General features: G+C 35.7%; 1 protein-coding gene across 2 annotated transcripts in view; it reads right to left on the bottom strand.

Moving 5' to 3' along the window:
- The window catches only part of KLHL20 (kelch like family member 20), a 65,035-nt gene that overhangs the window by 28,315 nt on the left and 20,760 nt on the right, over positions 1 to 15,960 (bottom strand). For both annotated transcript variants that reach the window (XM_030302576.1, XM_030302575.2), the window contains exons 4-6: positions 4,397 to 4,555; positions 3,293 to 3,387; positions 630 to 745 (exon numbers count right to left, since the gene is read on the bottom strand). In XM_030302576.1, the coding sequence (XP_030158436.1) occupies positions 630 to 745; positions 3,293 to 3,387; positions 4,397 to 4,555 (370 nt within the window). The remainder of the gene's footprint in view (positions 1 to 629; positions 746 to 3,292; positions 3,388 to 4,396; positions 4,556 to 15,960) is intronic.

Genomic DNA, 15,960 nt, shown 5'->3' with positions numbered 1-15,960 from the left:
GGAGCAGAGAGTAGGAGCAAAATGATACAGCAGGCTGTCTTGGGCTCAATCTAGCTCAGTGGAGCTAGGAAAGTGTGTAACTGTTTAATGTAAGATAATGTTTTGTTTTTTAAACTTTTTTTAAATGTTTACTTATTTTTGAGAGAGAGACAGAGTGTGAGTGGAAGAGGAGAGAGAGAGGAAGACACAGAATCTGAAGCAGGCTCCAGGCTCCAAGCTATCAGCAAGCATGGAGCCTGATGTGGGGCTCAGACCCACGAACCACGAGATCATGACCCGAGCCGAAGTCGGATGCCTTAACCAACTGAGCCACCCAGGCCTCCCTGTAAAGATCATGTTTTTTGACAGTTCTAGGTAATTATGAGGTGACTTGCACACTGGTATATAAAAAATGCATATGACTCATTTTAACAAAATATCTACTGCATGACATTTTTAGACTTACATAAAAATAGAGCACTCTTGGAGAATACCAGTGTTGGATCATGAGTTAAGGAGTCAAGCTACATGGTAACTTATTATGTGTCTCTTATGACAGTGGATATCACAATTGTCCAAAGGACTACTCAAATGACAGTTTAACATGTAGGAAAACATTCAGTTTAATCAGAGTATATTAAGACCCAAACCTGCGAAGAGTACTTCTCCACATCGGATAGGTTTCCGTGGTCTTGTCCTTGGTCCTTGCATCAGTGGTCGTTCTTGAGGTAAGAGGAGATAGTTTTTAGCTTCATCTACCAAGTCTCTGTGGAGAAAATTCTGCCTTTATTCCAAATGTCTAAATAATATTGTTAGTCAAATTCCAATATGGTTTAGGAATACGTAAATTGGCAAAGGGGAGCAAGCATAAATCAAACCAAATCATGAATGCCAGCCGATATTAAAAAGTCACAAACATGAGAGAAATGATGCCAGTCATACTATGAGTTGTAAATTGATTGGTATTTCCATCATGACTTTCTATCTTAGTGCAAATTTAGCCTGAAACTCATTATGCTTGGGACCACCGATAACTTACGGGAAACTAAAATTTACAACTCAATTACCAACCTGCATAGTTATTGCTTTCTCATGAATTTTACTAGATTCTGCAGGATACTGGCAGAGTAGCACATCAGCCTTGGCACTAGATAGTTGTCAGATTAATTAAATAATAAAACTAAGTCAAAAATTGGATTGTTAAGAAGAAACAGTGTACTGTCATTTAATATTAATTTGCTATCTGGTACTGTATGAAATGGTTTACTTTCAGCAAGTCTACTGAGGAGGAACAATTTTTTTCCCTGTCTCTTCAGGTACTTTCTGAGAAGAACCTAGTAATTACACTTGTTAAATACAATATCCTAATACAAACTATTCACATACATACTTAGCTCACTTGAGTCCTCTCTTTGAGTGATTCAGGACCTGATTAGTGCAAACTCTGTTCTTTCCCAATCTTGAAAGTGTTTCCTAAAATATATTTTCATTTCTCTAGCTTTTTATGCTAAAAAGAGTAATTTATTCCTGCAGGACCAATCCCAAGCATGACCCAATAATGTACTTCCAATATGTGGTTTTGATAGGGCCCCTTTTGAGTTTACTTATCCTAAAAAAAAACAAACAAAAAACAAACCCCAAACCAACAGCTCCTCCCCACCCAAAACCCAAGCTGATGACCAAGAACTTTCTCAAGCTTCCTCAGCCTTAAAAACAAAGACTGGGATCTCTTAATAGCCAGTTTTTAAGTGTTGAGGATTTATAGTACTCTCCTAGAGACAGTACTATAGAGCTAAAACTTAGCAAGCCAACCCAAAATTAATAGTAACAATGAGAACACTTATAGCTATGTGTCAGTCCTTGTTATAAGAGTTTAGTATATATTAACTCAACAATCCCCACCACTGGGGGTACTATTATTGTCCCTACTTTACAGATGAAGAAACCATAGCAGAAAGAGGTTAAGATAACTTGCCTAAGGTCCCACATCTAGTAAATGGTGAGGTCAGGATATCAGTAAAGGGTTTCCTTTAAAAGTGACTTTGGAAGTACCTCTACTTGGTGCATCAGAATCAGTACAATCTGATTTATGTTTTATGGATGGGGAGCACTTTTGCATTGTTTCTTCAGATTTCAGAATCCGTAATTCCATATGGTTTTCCTTCTTCTACTATACATACTTGAGGGAATTAATTGCCATTTGTCTGGTTTTTATTTAAAATACAAATATCAGGGCACCTGGGTAGCTCAGTCAGTTAAGCATCCGACTCTTGATATTGGCTCAGGTCGTGATCTCGCGCACCTGAGATCAAGCCCCATGTTGGGCTCTGTGCTGAGTGGGGAGCCTATGTGGGTTTCTCTCTCTCCCTTTCTCTCTGTCCCTCCCCCACTCGCTCACACACTCTCTCTCAAAATAAACAAACATTTAAAAATAAAAAAATAAAACCCCAAATATCTAAAACCCCCTCTGACATTTTTCTAAGGGACAGGCTTCAGATTATAGAAGAAATGCAAACGAATCTACATGTTCTACTTCTGTTCTAGGGATTCCTAACACTAAAGCAAGTTTCTTTAGTCACTAAGGGAGACCCAAAGGTCAATATATTTCAAGGAGTTCTTTTCATTTTTATATATAGAACATGCTAGGGAAAAAATGGTTAAAAACACCATATAGTTTGATTTGAACCTAAATCTTAAAATCTATCAAACTGGGAAAAGTAATTTATCAATTTGTGTCTATATTACAGAGATAGCCCAATAAAATAGGTGTTTTGCTTATGCTATAGAAGCATTTAGAATTTCTTTCACGAAGAACATCATGAAACTACCCCACCAAGCTCTGGTGGAAACCCTTCCACAGCTACTTGACGAGCAGACCTTTGACTCTGTCCACAACCTCAGAAAGCAAGGCTGGTCCTATTCCCTAAGCAGCTATATGTGATGGAAGGAACAGTGCTCTTGGTACTTTCTGACAGATTCAACAGCGTTATTTATCTCAAGAAAAACATATATTAGCAGAGAATTGCCTCTTCAAATTCAAGCTTGCATTAAAATCTTAGAAATCTACCTCTTTATTGCCACTTCTACACCAATAAGCACCACACATAAAAACTAATGGAATGGAATACTGGAAGCTCAGTCCTCTCTTCTTCCATCTCCTCCTCTTGACCCTAACCCAGAAGAAAAACCTGTTAAATACTGCTCTGGTGTCAGCACTAAGAAATACAACATTTAGGAAGCAACACAAATAAAGAAATTAGAAGAAAACAGAAATGCTTAGTTGTTGATTTTTCCCACCCAGGGCCATTCATACCTGCACTCCTCATCACTTTTGATGAGGGGATCAGAGCCTACGGTGCCCACCAGGAACTTGGGACTAAGCAAAGGCAGACGAACATGCTGCAGCACCTAAGAGATAATAAATATCGTTAAAGGCACGAGCTCCCACCTGCAAGATATTTAACAGAATACGTAACACAAGTTCCCATAGTCTTTCCACTTGCTTTGGGATCTAACTGAATTAATTTGATTTAATTAATAAATAATAAAGAGAGGGAAGGCATAAATACTAAACCTAAGTTTATTCCATCAATTCAGTAATCAGAATAGTCAGAAAATTGAAAGCATACTAATATCATTTTAGAATGCCACTTTGAGCTTTCAGCAATATGTTTTTAAAAAAAATTTTTTTTAATTTTTTTTAATGTTTATTATTTTTGAGAGAGAGAGAGAGAGAGAGACAGAGACCAAGCAGGGAAGGGGAAGAAAAAGAGGGAGGCACAGAATTGGAAGCAGGCTCCAGGCTCTGAGCTGTCAGCACAGAGCCCAACGCGGGGCTCGAACTCACAGATGGCGAGATCATGACCTGAGCCGCAGTGGGCCGCCCAATCGACTGAGCCACCCAGGCGCCCCTAGCTTTCAGCAATATGTTATAAGCTCTTCTATAATTAGCTTATATAACTGGACTGAAACAATCCAGAAGAATATCCTATTAAACTGCTAAAGACTATAGTCATAATAACAAGAACATTAAACATTCATTTAGTGACCACTTACGGCCCATATCATCCCTTTACTCTTCCAAATGTGATTAGATTTCCAAGTCATAAGGAAGGGAAGCACGATAATTGCCATCCTTGCTTTCTTTTGTTCATTTACACCTTTAGGTTCTGACTTGTGCTATAACCCTAACCTAGAGTTGATGCAAAATAGAGAGGAAGCCAAGGAGCAAAAAGTTCAAAATGATAAACACTTAAAATGCCTCTAAACACTATCTTCTTGATTATTTGGGATAGATGGTGTCTCTTACAGTCTAATATAAGGGACAGTGACAATCGCTTATTTTTTGTAAGTCAAACATTTATTATTTCATCCAGTACAAAAAGGGCAGTTACTTGAAGAAACATTTTCGCCATACCTGGGGTAACTGAGGACGTCTTTCTTGAATACTGTATTTGACCCAGGCCATCACTGCATTGAACACCTGTTCTTCACTGCGAACGTTTAGTTCATCACTAGATATTATATCAATGAGCTGATTGGCTGGAAGCAACATGAACTCTTCACTTTCCATCACCTGTTCAAAGTTCGGTAAGAATAAAAGAAAAACAACTGTGACCACATTTAATTTACTCTTGATGATGATTTACTTGTCACTGTAAGTTCATCAGTTGTAACAAATGTACCTTTCTGGTGCAGGATGTTGACAATAGGGATGGGAGTGTGTGTGTAAATGGGGTACATGGGAACTCTGTTCCATTTAGCTGTGAACTTAAAACTGCTCTAAAAAAATAACATTTATTCATTTAAAAAAAAGGTGGGGAACAAAGGAAAGTACTGAGGACACAATTAAAATTTTAGAAATAATAATTTGTGATTCAAGCAGTTTAAGAAAAATAAAATCTGTTTTTCTAAAATGAAGTATCAAAATCTACATTTAACATTAAAAATAAATGAAACTAACTACATCAAATTATAATTCCAGAACTATGAGGCATATAAAAAAAATCAGAAAAAGCTTTCAGAGGAGGATAAGTTGCTGAAAGAGAAACCCTAAGGGGCCAGTTTAAAAAAAGAATGAGGGTGTCAGCAATTCCACAAGCAAGAATGAATATACTGAGGAGAGAGACTCATGAAAACTTCAGAGGATCAAACCACTCTGATATACAGATATCAGAATGGAGGCGAAATGGCAACAAGGATATTACCTTGTTGTGCGGTCCAGCCACAAATCCCAATATTTTGTATATCCTGCCATCAGTACGTAGAGTAAAAGGGTCAGGGTGCAACGTGGAAGAGGGAAACAGTCAATGCTACCCTCCCTGTGGTTTGTTCTCATTCAGAAGATTGTGCTACACATGATGTCTATTATCAGCACAGGAAGAATACAGTTAGGAGTGACCTCCAATGCAGATGATGTATTCTCTTAGGACAGGGTTTTTTCATGCTCATCAAAAAGAATATTACTGGGGCACCTGGGTGGCTCAGTCAGGTGCGCGACTGACTTCAGTCAGGTCATGATCTCACAGATTGTGAGTTCGAGCCCCATGTCGGGCTCTGTGCTGATGGCTCAGAGCCTGGAGCCTGCTTTGGATTCTGTGTCTCCCTCTCTCTCTGCCCCTCCCCTGCTCAAGTTCTGTCTCTCCTTCAAAAATAAACATTAAAAAAAATTTTTTTTTAAAAATCAGAATATTAGGCAGGATACAAGATAAGCCATAGCAATTTGAATATTTGATTAAGACTGTTTTATCCCAAGTACATTAGAAACAAATGCAAATTCTAAAATGAAGCCATTAGGGCCATAAGGTTGGCTATACTTGTAGCGGAAAATATTAATGAGCTCTCCAATTTTTATGGCACAGGTTTTCAAATCATCTGAGTGAGACCCTTGGGGTTCAGGAAATAAAATAGGTTACCTCCATATTTTAGCTGAGGTTGCTTACCCAGGTAACTTAGTAGTCAGAATGACTGCATTGTATTCTCTATGGCACAGCAAATAAAAACAAAGGACATGCTTACACTACAAAATTACTTGTTGTGTATCTGAAACTTGTATTTAACTGGGCACCCTGTATTTTATCTGGCAACCCCAACTTGGCGGCTATAAAATCAAGGCAAAATTCAAGGCCTAGCCCTAAATTCTGTGTGCTGGCCTTCACAGCATGCAGAACTGTAGTCATGACTGTATCTTCTTTCCTTTTTTCTCTTCTTCACTCTGATCTCTTAACTTAAACACAAGTGTGGTATCATATCTCTTTGCGAAGCAGTGCCTTAACATTCTTTTGGATCTTGTTAAAATATAAATTCTTTTTCCTAACTTAGTGATTATAAACCAATGATCACTAAGTTTAAACTTTATGAACAAAGCACTATTATATTCACTACTTACTGGAAACATTAAATGGCAAGAAGACGTGAAAATCTATGTTAGAAAATATTTGTTTGACAACAAAGAGTCAAACTAATACTTTTGATAGTCTAGTTAAACTGTCACTTCTCCTTTTTCCACCAAGAAGAAAAAAGATACTAGTGATCTACCATTAGAGCAAAGGATAGACTGGAGTCTATCCTTGACCAAACAACCAGGTTAAGAAAATAATGCTTTTTAAAGTATCTGTTTTAAATAAAAGTTTATAGGAGATCTGGATTTTAAATCCCACACTATTATGGTAATGAGCTTACTTTCAGTTTCTTCTAATGAATGGAGATGCAATTTGAAAAATGAATAAAGCTGAAAACAATAAAAGTGAATAAGCAAAGTTAAGTAGAGTTGTTCTACCAGGAGTGAATGGCAAACTTAATGTTGAAAGACAATTTTTTAATTTATCTTTATGGACAAATGACACTGTATGAATTAAGCCAGTTCTAATGAAAAAGAAGGAAATTAAATAGACTTAAGTTAGAAAATAATTTAAATGAGTCACATGTGTTAATGCCCTAAATGGTGACTTTTTTTGCATCTGCACAGAACTAGTGCACAAACAAGTGCATTCTACTCCACAAACAAGGGGATTTCATTATGGTATAAATCAGGTTCATTTGAAAGGCAGGTTCAGAACTGGAAGGGATTCCAAATCTTTCTCTGTTAAGGATATTCTTCAGATATTTGCAACTACCATCAGATGTAAAACCCAAGCTATGGTTAAAGCAGGAATTTTTTTTTTTAAGTTTATTTATTTTGAGAGCAAGAGGAAGCACAAGTTGGGGAGGGGCAGAGAGAGAGGGAGACAGAGAATCCCAATCCCATGCTTCGTGCAGAGCGTAAGGGGGCTGGATCACACAACCATGAGATCATGACCTGAGTCGAAATCAAGACTTGGACACTTAACCAACCGAGTGACCCAGGTGCACCTAAAGCAGGAAAATTTTTAAAAATCAACCTTATTTATTTTAAGTGTACAGAACAATGAGTTCTGATAAATGTATATACTCATGTAACCATGACCACAATCAAGATATAGAATATGACCATCATCCCCAAAGCAGGGAATTCTTAATATGGGATCCAATGACTTTTGCAAATTATTTTGGAAATTCTCAGTGGTAGCAAATCTTTAGTTTTAGAGAGTGGATTTTCGTATGTGAAGACAGTGGGAAAGGGGCACCTGGGGGGCTCAGTCCATTAAGTGTCTGATTCTTCATTTCGGCTCAGGTCATGATCTCACAGTTCATGAGACAGCCTCGCGTGGGCTCACACTGACAGTGAGAAGCCTACTTGGGATTCTCTGTCTCTCCCTCTGTCCCTCCCCGCTTGCACACACACACACGTACATTCTCTATGTCAAAAGAAATAAATATTAAAAAACAGTGGAATGAAATTAAGAGTCAAATCTGTTTAAAAAAAGTATGAAGAATTTAGGTTATTTTGAATGGGAAATTAAGTGTTACTATAAAATAGTATTAACTTAATGGAGGTATAAACTCCATTTAGTCATGGTGTAGTCACTTCCTATATTTAGTTGGAATCAATTTAGTAATATTTTATTAAAAATTTTCCCATCTAAATTAATGAGAGATCTCCATCTTTAGTTTTCTTTTAACATCTGTTTTTTTTTTTTTTAATTTTTTTTTCAACGTTTATTTATTTTTGGGACAAAGAGAGACAGAGCATGAACAGGGGAGGGGCAGAGAGAGAGGGAGACACAGAACCGGAAACAGGCTCCAGGCTCTGAGCCATCAGCCCAGAGCCTGACACGGGACTCGAACTCACAGACCGCGAGATCGTGACCTGGCTGAAGTCGGACGCTTAACCGACCGCGCCACCCAGGCGCCCCACATCTGTTTTTTTTTTTAATGTTTATTTATTTTTGAGAGAGAGAGAGAGAGAGAGAGAGAGAGAGCGAGCGAGCACAAGCAGGGGAGGGGCAGAGAGAGAGAGAGAGAGAAACAGGGAGACACAGAATCTGAAACAGGCTCTAGGCTCTGAGCTGTCAGCAAAGAGTCTGACCCGGGGCTTGAACAGCAAGATCAAGACCTGAGCCAAAGTCAGACGCCCAACTGACTGAGCCACCCAGGCACCCCAAGTGTCTATGGTTTTGATAGCAGGGTATTTTGTCCTTATTTGGCAACCTCCTCCTCCTTTTTCTGGAAGACTTTCTATAGGATTAGTATTATTTCTTCCTTAAATGTTTGATAGAATTCACCATCTGAGACAAGCATTTTCTTGGTGGGAAGGTTTTTAAATTATTATTTCAATTACTTTCATAGATGTAGGGTTGTTCTGGTTTTCTGTTTCTTCTTGAGTCAGTTTCTGGAATCTGTGTTTTTCAAAGAATTTGTCCATTTCCTATCGGTTGTTGAATTTATTGGCAAAATGTTGCTCATAACACTTCCTTATTATCTTTTTTAATCTGAGGGATTTGTAGTGATATCCTCTTATATCTGATATTGGCAATTTGTGTCTTGTCTCCTTTTCTTGATCTGTATAGCTAGAAGTTAATCAATTTTTTTTTCAAAGAACAATTAATTTTTTACTCTAACCTTTATCCTTTTCTTCCTTCTACTTACTTTGGGCTTTAATTTGCTCTTCTTTTCCTAGTTTACAAAAGTAATCACTAGAACAAAAACAAATGTTTCTATACAAAAATAAAATTTAACAAGCAAAGAAGACATCATATAGAAAAAGAAATACAGTAAATACAACTAAAGTATATACTATTTATAAAAATATGACAGAGTTGAGAACAAACATATCAGTCATGGCAACAGATAAAAATGGGCTTTAATTCCCTATTTATTTTATTTTATTTTTTTAAACGTTTATTTATTTTTGAGACAGAGAGAGAGAGAGACAGACAGACAGAGCGTGAGCTGGGGAAGGGCACAGAGAGAGGGAGGAGACACAGAATCCAAAGCAGGCTCCAGGCTCTCAGCTGTCAGCACAGAGCCCGATGTGGGGCTTGAACCCATGAATCATAAGATCATGACCTGAGCTGAAGTCGAACGCTTAACCCACTGAGCCACCCAGGTGCCCCTTTAATTGCCTATTTAAAGAAAAAGATTTTCAAACTGGCTCACAAAGCAAAACTTATCTCTATGCAAATTCAAGAAAAATACCTAAAACATTATGATGCAAAAATGCTAAAAATAAAGGGCAAATGGGCAAAGATACATCAGGCAAGTGGAAACAACAACAAAAAACAAATAAGAACTGAAAGCCAGGTATCAGGCAAAGTAGAATCAAGACAACAAAAGAATGAAATCTGACAAATGAGGATACTTCGTAAAGCTAAAAGTCACAATCTGTAATTAAGATACAGAATTATGATTATATATGCATTAAGCAACACAGCACCCACCTGTATAAACTACAGATGATGCAAAGAGAAATAGATAATAGATGTTAGATAGACACTAATAATAGATGACTTTAACACACAGGTCTGTGGACAAAGTAATATAAAAGAGCTAAGCAACACAATCAATAAGGTAGACTTTATGCATATATATCAAATACTGTAAGAATGAGACTAGAAAATATACCTTATTTTCATGCACATATGGAATAGTCAGAAAAACTGATAATGTGGGACTAAAAAAGTCAGTAAATTTCATGAAGTAGAACTACTAAAAATAACACTGACTGCCATGCACTAAAATTATAAATTAAAAAAAAAACCCACCTAAAAATTTAAAAATTTTCTATTAATAGTTCTCGGTAAAGAAAAATGCAGGGGCGCCTGGGTGGCTTAGCCGGTTAAGCGGCCGACTTTGGCTCAGGACATGATCTCACAGTTTGTGAGTTCGAGCCCTGAGTCAGGCTCTGTGCTGACAGCTCTGAGCCTGGATCCTGCTTTGGATTCTGTGTGTCTCTCTCTCTCAAAAATAAACGTTTAAAAAAAGAAAAAGAAAAATGTAAACAGAATTACTTAAAACAACAATAAAACGAGCAGTAAAGATAAGAATCTATTAAATGTATTTAAAACAGTGATCAGAGAAAAACTATGGCTTTAAACACTCAGAGTACTTAAGGTAAAAGAATGAAAATGAATCAAATTCTCAATCAAATAGCTAGAAAAAGAATACAGCAAGCCAAAAGAGAACACAAGGAAGGAAGTAACAAAAGTAGAACATTAATGAAATAGACACAAAAATTACAGATTTAATTAATGAGTCAAAATATTGATTCTTTGGGAAAACATGAACAAAATAGACATACCACTAGCTACCTTTTTCAAGGAAAGAAACATTGAAAGTACACATATACAAAATACAAAATATCAAGGGGTAAATAACCATTGATGAAGAAATTTAAAAATTAAAAGAAATTTGTACACCTCTATATAAATAAATTTGAAAACCTAGATAAAATTGATAATTTTGTACGGAAACATAGTCTACCAAAATTGAACCTAGTAGAAAGAGGAAATTTCATGGAACGGAGAAAATGATCAATAAACTACTTCACAAAAAAGCACCACACCTAGACAGTTTCACAGAGAAATTCTACCAAACTTGCAGGGAGGACATAGTCCCAATGTTGTACAAATTGTTTCAAAGCACTGGACATGAAAGAAAACTTCTAACTCATTTTCATTAAGTATAACATGTATATCTAACCTGATAAAGATAGCACAAGAAGGGGCGCCTGGGTGGCTCAGACAGTTAAGCATCAGACTTCATTCAGCTCAGGTCATGATCTCATGTTCTTTGAGTTTGAGTTCTCTCTCTCTATCCCTCCCCACTTGCACTCTCTGTCTCTCAAAAGCAAACGAACATTAAAAAAATAAAAATGGGGTGCCTGGGTGGCTCAGTTGGTTAAGCATCTGCCTTCGGCTCAGGTCATGATCTCATAGTTTGTGAGTTTAAGCCCCACGTCGGGCTCTCTGCTGTCAGCACAGAGCCTGCTTCAGATCTCTGTCCCCCTGCCCCACTCTCTCTCTCTCTCTCTCTCTCTCTCTCTCGCTCGCTCTTAAAAATAAACTTAAAAAAATTTAAAAAATAAAGAAAAAATAAAAATGAGAAAATAAAACTAGCACAACTTCTCATGAAAAAGATAGTACAAGAAAATTAAAGATTAGTAACACTTATTAGTATCAACACAAAGACATTGTCTACAATATTAGTGAATAGATTCCAACTCACATTAACAGTCCACCATGACCAAAATGTGTGTACTAAAAACACAAAGATGCTTTAATTTTAGGACTTCATTTAAAAGAATTCATAATAATGGGTTTAAGGAGAAAATTCATATGATTATCTCCATAAATACTGACAAAACCTTTGACAAAATTCAATACCATCCCTTATAAAAAAAAATCCAAGAAAATAGGAAGTACGTGAGTACTTCCTTAATATGATAAAATATTCACACTTCAATCCTAAAACCAGTATATTCATTAATGGGAAAACACTAAAGTCATTCCTACTAATGCCAGAAACAAAGTATGTCCAATATTTCCATTACCATTTAACATTTTACTAGAAGTATTAAGCCAAACAACTGGGAAAAAAAAAAGTCATTAACAACTGGAGAAGAAGAAATAAAACTATCGATATGCAGATGACATGACAGGATGTTCAGAAAACTCTAAAGAATCAGTGTAAATAACTCAAAGAATAAAAAAATCCAGTAAAGTAGCTTTCATATACATTAATGGTAGTTGGTTAGAAGCTATAGTAAAGGGAAAAAAACTTTACATAGCAACAAAAAATACATTTAGAATAACTTAAGAAATGTAGAAAACTTAAATGAAGAAAACTATAAAACATTCCTGAGAGATAAAAAAACAGAACTGAAGAAACAGAAAGGCATCTCTCATTTTTGAATAGAACTCAACATCATAAAAATAATTATTCTTCTTAAGTTAACTTGTAAATTAATGTGATGCCAATAAATATACCAAGTTTTCTTCTCAAAGCTGGAAAAGGTGATACTAAGCTCGTTTCGAAAAATAAACATGCAAGAAAGTTAGGAAAACACTGAAAGAGAGAGTTATACGGTAGTGGTATTAGCCCTACTATGTATTAAAATATACTACAAAGCCTCAATAATTAAAACATTGCAGGAAATAGCATGGGGCTGCTAAATGGCCTATAATAGAAGGTCTAGAACCAAGCACACACAGAAATTCAGTGTATAATAAAGATCTTATCTCAAATCACTGTTTCAAAAAGATTTTTAAATAAATGGTATTGGGACTAAATATTTAGAAAAAGATAATAGTAAGTCCATATTCCACACCCTACACAAGATAAACTCAGATCATACACATACTAGAAAAAATATGGGTGAATTCCTCTGTAACCTAAGTGTAGGAAAAGCCTTTCAAATTTTGCCTCAAAACCCAGATGCAAGAAAGTAAAAGATTTATGTATTTGATAATATTAAAAAAAAAAACTTTCCATGACCAAAAATTACCATAAGTAGAGTTGAAAGGCAAACGTAAACTGGGAAAAAAGAGTTTGTAACTTGTAGCACAGAGAGAAGGCTATCACTGTTAATGCAGAGAGAACTTTAAAACACTGAATAGAAAAAAGACTTAAAAATCTAACAGAAAAATGGGCAAAAGATAATAAATAATTCATAAACATGACAGATATGAAAGATACTCAACTTAAGAGAAATGCAAACTGAAACACTCTGAGATTCCACTTCCCATCTATTAGACTGGCAAAAATTCAAAACGTTGACAATATATTCTGTTAGTGACTCTATGAGGAAATATTCACCCTCATATTATTATGGCATATATTACGGTCAGAATGGTTCATCCTCATAGAGGGGAATGTGGCGATATTTAACAAAATTACACATGCAGTCAACCTTCGGCCCTGCAGTCTGATTTCTAGGAATTTATCCTGAAGATAAACCTTCAACAACACTGAAATATTCATATACAAGTCTATTCATTGCAGCATTATCTGTAATGGCAAAACACTGAACACCATGCAAATGCTCAAACAGGAAATTGATTGAGCAACTTTGTGGTACACACAAGGAGAACGCCGCCGCTGTGGAGAGAGAACTGTGAACTGATATGGAACGAATTCCAGAATAAATTAAGTAGAAGGCAAAGGCAACAAAGAATATACAGAATGCTACCTTTTGTGTCGGAAAGAAATGGAAATTAAAAAAAAATGCATATGTCTGCTTAATTTTGCAAAAATAAGCACAGGAAGGATAAATCAGACTATCAAGCATCAAAATAATAAATGGTAACAAAGGACTATAATCCGTTAACTAGAATAAGAGCCTAGTGAGTCCATGATGCTAATCAATCATTCAGAACAAGGAAAATTCTTCCTTATAGCAGAATGTTGATAGAAAAATGGAGTGGTTTTTTCAAATCACCATTTTACAGCCATCATAGTAATGACTGATTTGGGCAGAAATGATCAATGTATATGAGTGAAAATGAGTGAAAGTTTGATAAGGAAAAGAATATTTACATGGATTTGAAGTATCTCTCTGTAAAAGTTTTTACTAACTACAAAACGAAAAATAGTAACAATAGGAAAGAAACTTAGGGGACTCCACTTAACCAAGTGGTTGAAGTTAACACAATCAGTAATGGGACAAATGGATACCATGTACTTCCTGTGATGCACTGAGAATGACAAAGTATCATTATGTAGTATTCCTGTCAATACTGAATCTACCATGAGGATACATCAGACAAACTCAGACTGAGGGATGTTTTACATTAATTGGCCTATACTCTTAAAGGTGGAGAGAACTACTCCAGATTATCAAGAACTCAGAAAACATGACAACTAAATGCAGAGCAATCATCTGCTCTGGAAATTGGACTGGAAAAAAAAAATTGTTACAAAGAACAATATGGGGACAGTTGGTGAAACTGGAATGGGGACTATGGATTAAATAAAGTTTTTATTAATGTAAAATTTCATCAATTTGAGCACTGGGTGTTGTATGGAAACCAATTTGTCAATAAATTTCATATATATAAAAAAAATTTCATCAATTTGATGAATGAATTGTCTTTAAAAACTTTTAATGTGTGCTTATTTTTGAGAGAGAGAGAGAGAGAGAGAGAGAGAGAGAAGGCAAGGGGCAGAGAGAAAGGGAGACACAGAATCCAAAGCAGGCTCCAGGCTCTGAGCTGTCAACACAGAGCCAGATGTGGGGCTCAAACTCACAAACCACGAGATCATGACCTGAGCCAAATCAGATGCTTAACCAACTGAGCCACCTAGGTGCCCCAATGAATGAATTGTCCTAAGAGACTTCTATGTTAAAAGAAAAAAATGCCCTTGGTCTTAGGAAATACACACTGAAGTGTTTAAGAGTAAAGGAGTGTGATATATGCATATACTCTCAAATTGTTCAGAGAAAAATGTTCGATATAACAAGCAGAGAATGGTAAAGCAAATGTAGCAAAATGTTAACAACTGGTAACCTGGGTAAGAGGTATATGAAAGTTTTTTCTTATAATTTCTAATAAATTTGAATTTTTTTCAATGATGTTAAAAATTATTTTTCCAAACTGACAGTTTGAACACTGGTATATTATTGTGATGTATATTTCTTTAATTATGTGTAAGGGTGACTAAGCTTTCATATGTTTATTTACATTTGAATATTTCCTTTCATACATTGCTTATTCATACACTTTACCTATTTTTATATTGTGTTTTTCATGTTTTTTCTCACTGAATTTGTATGACTTTTATGGAAAAAATTTTCTTTCTGTCATGTATGCCCCCTGTATGAGTTTGACGCTAATTTTTTGACTTAGTTTATGGTGTTATTGTTGTTATTGTTGTTATAAAGAACAAAAATTCTCAATTTTTATGCAATCAAATTTACCAATCTTTTATGGTTTCTGAGTTAAATCCTGCCTGAAAAGGATTAAGCCACCGTAGTTTAATTGCTATGAATTATTGTGTTGATGACTTCTAAATTTTAATCTCAGTCTAACCTCTTTTCTAAGATACAGACTCCTAAACAGTGGCCCGGCTCAGTATCTCTATTTAGACATCTCACGGGTGTCTCAAACTGAATATATGTAAAATGAAACCCATGATATTATCTCCTCAAATTGCTCCCTTCTCCAGTACATTTGTAGTACAAGTTCTCTGCTGAGTCAAACAGTGTGCAAAAGCGTGTAATTTTGAAAAATACTGCCTAATTTTCTTTCAAGAAGGTTGCATTGATTTATGTTCACACTAGCAATGCAGCTCTACTGCCTTGTCTCCATGGCCTTGTCAACAGGGGAAGGAATCAAACTTTTGGATATCTGTAATCTGATAGATTACAATTTTGTAATCTAAGAAATAAAAAATAGTACTTTGGTATAGTTTTGTGTTTCAGTTATTCTGAAAAAGCTACAACAGATTTTCATATGTTTAAGAGCAATCTGAATTTGTTTACTGCCCATTTTTTGGTTAGATCATTGGTCTAGGTTATTGAACAACAGGATCTCTTGCTATATTAAAGAGAGTATTTACTGTGATAGGATATTTACTGTGATAGCTGCAAACAGTTTGCACTGTTTTTTTAAAAAATGTTTTTTA

The sequence above is a fragment of the Lynx canadensis genome, chromosome F1, assembly GCF_007474595.2.
Source record: "Lynx canadensis isolate LIC74 chromosome F1, mLynCan4.pri.v2, whole genome shotgun sequence".
NCBI classification, from domain to species: domain Eukaryota; kingdom Metazoa; phylum Chordata; class Mammalia; order Carnivora; family Felidae; genus Lynx; species Lynx canadensis.
The sequence above is the reverse complement of the archived record's forward strand: the minus strand, read 5'-3'. Positions and strand labels throughout refer to the sequence as shown.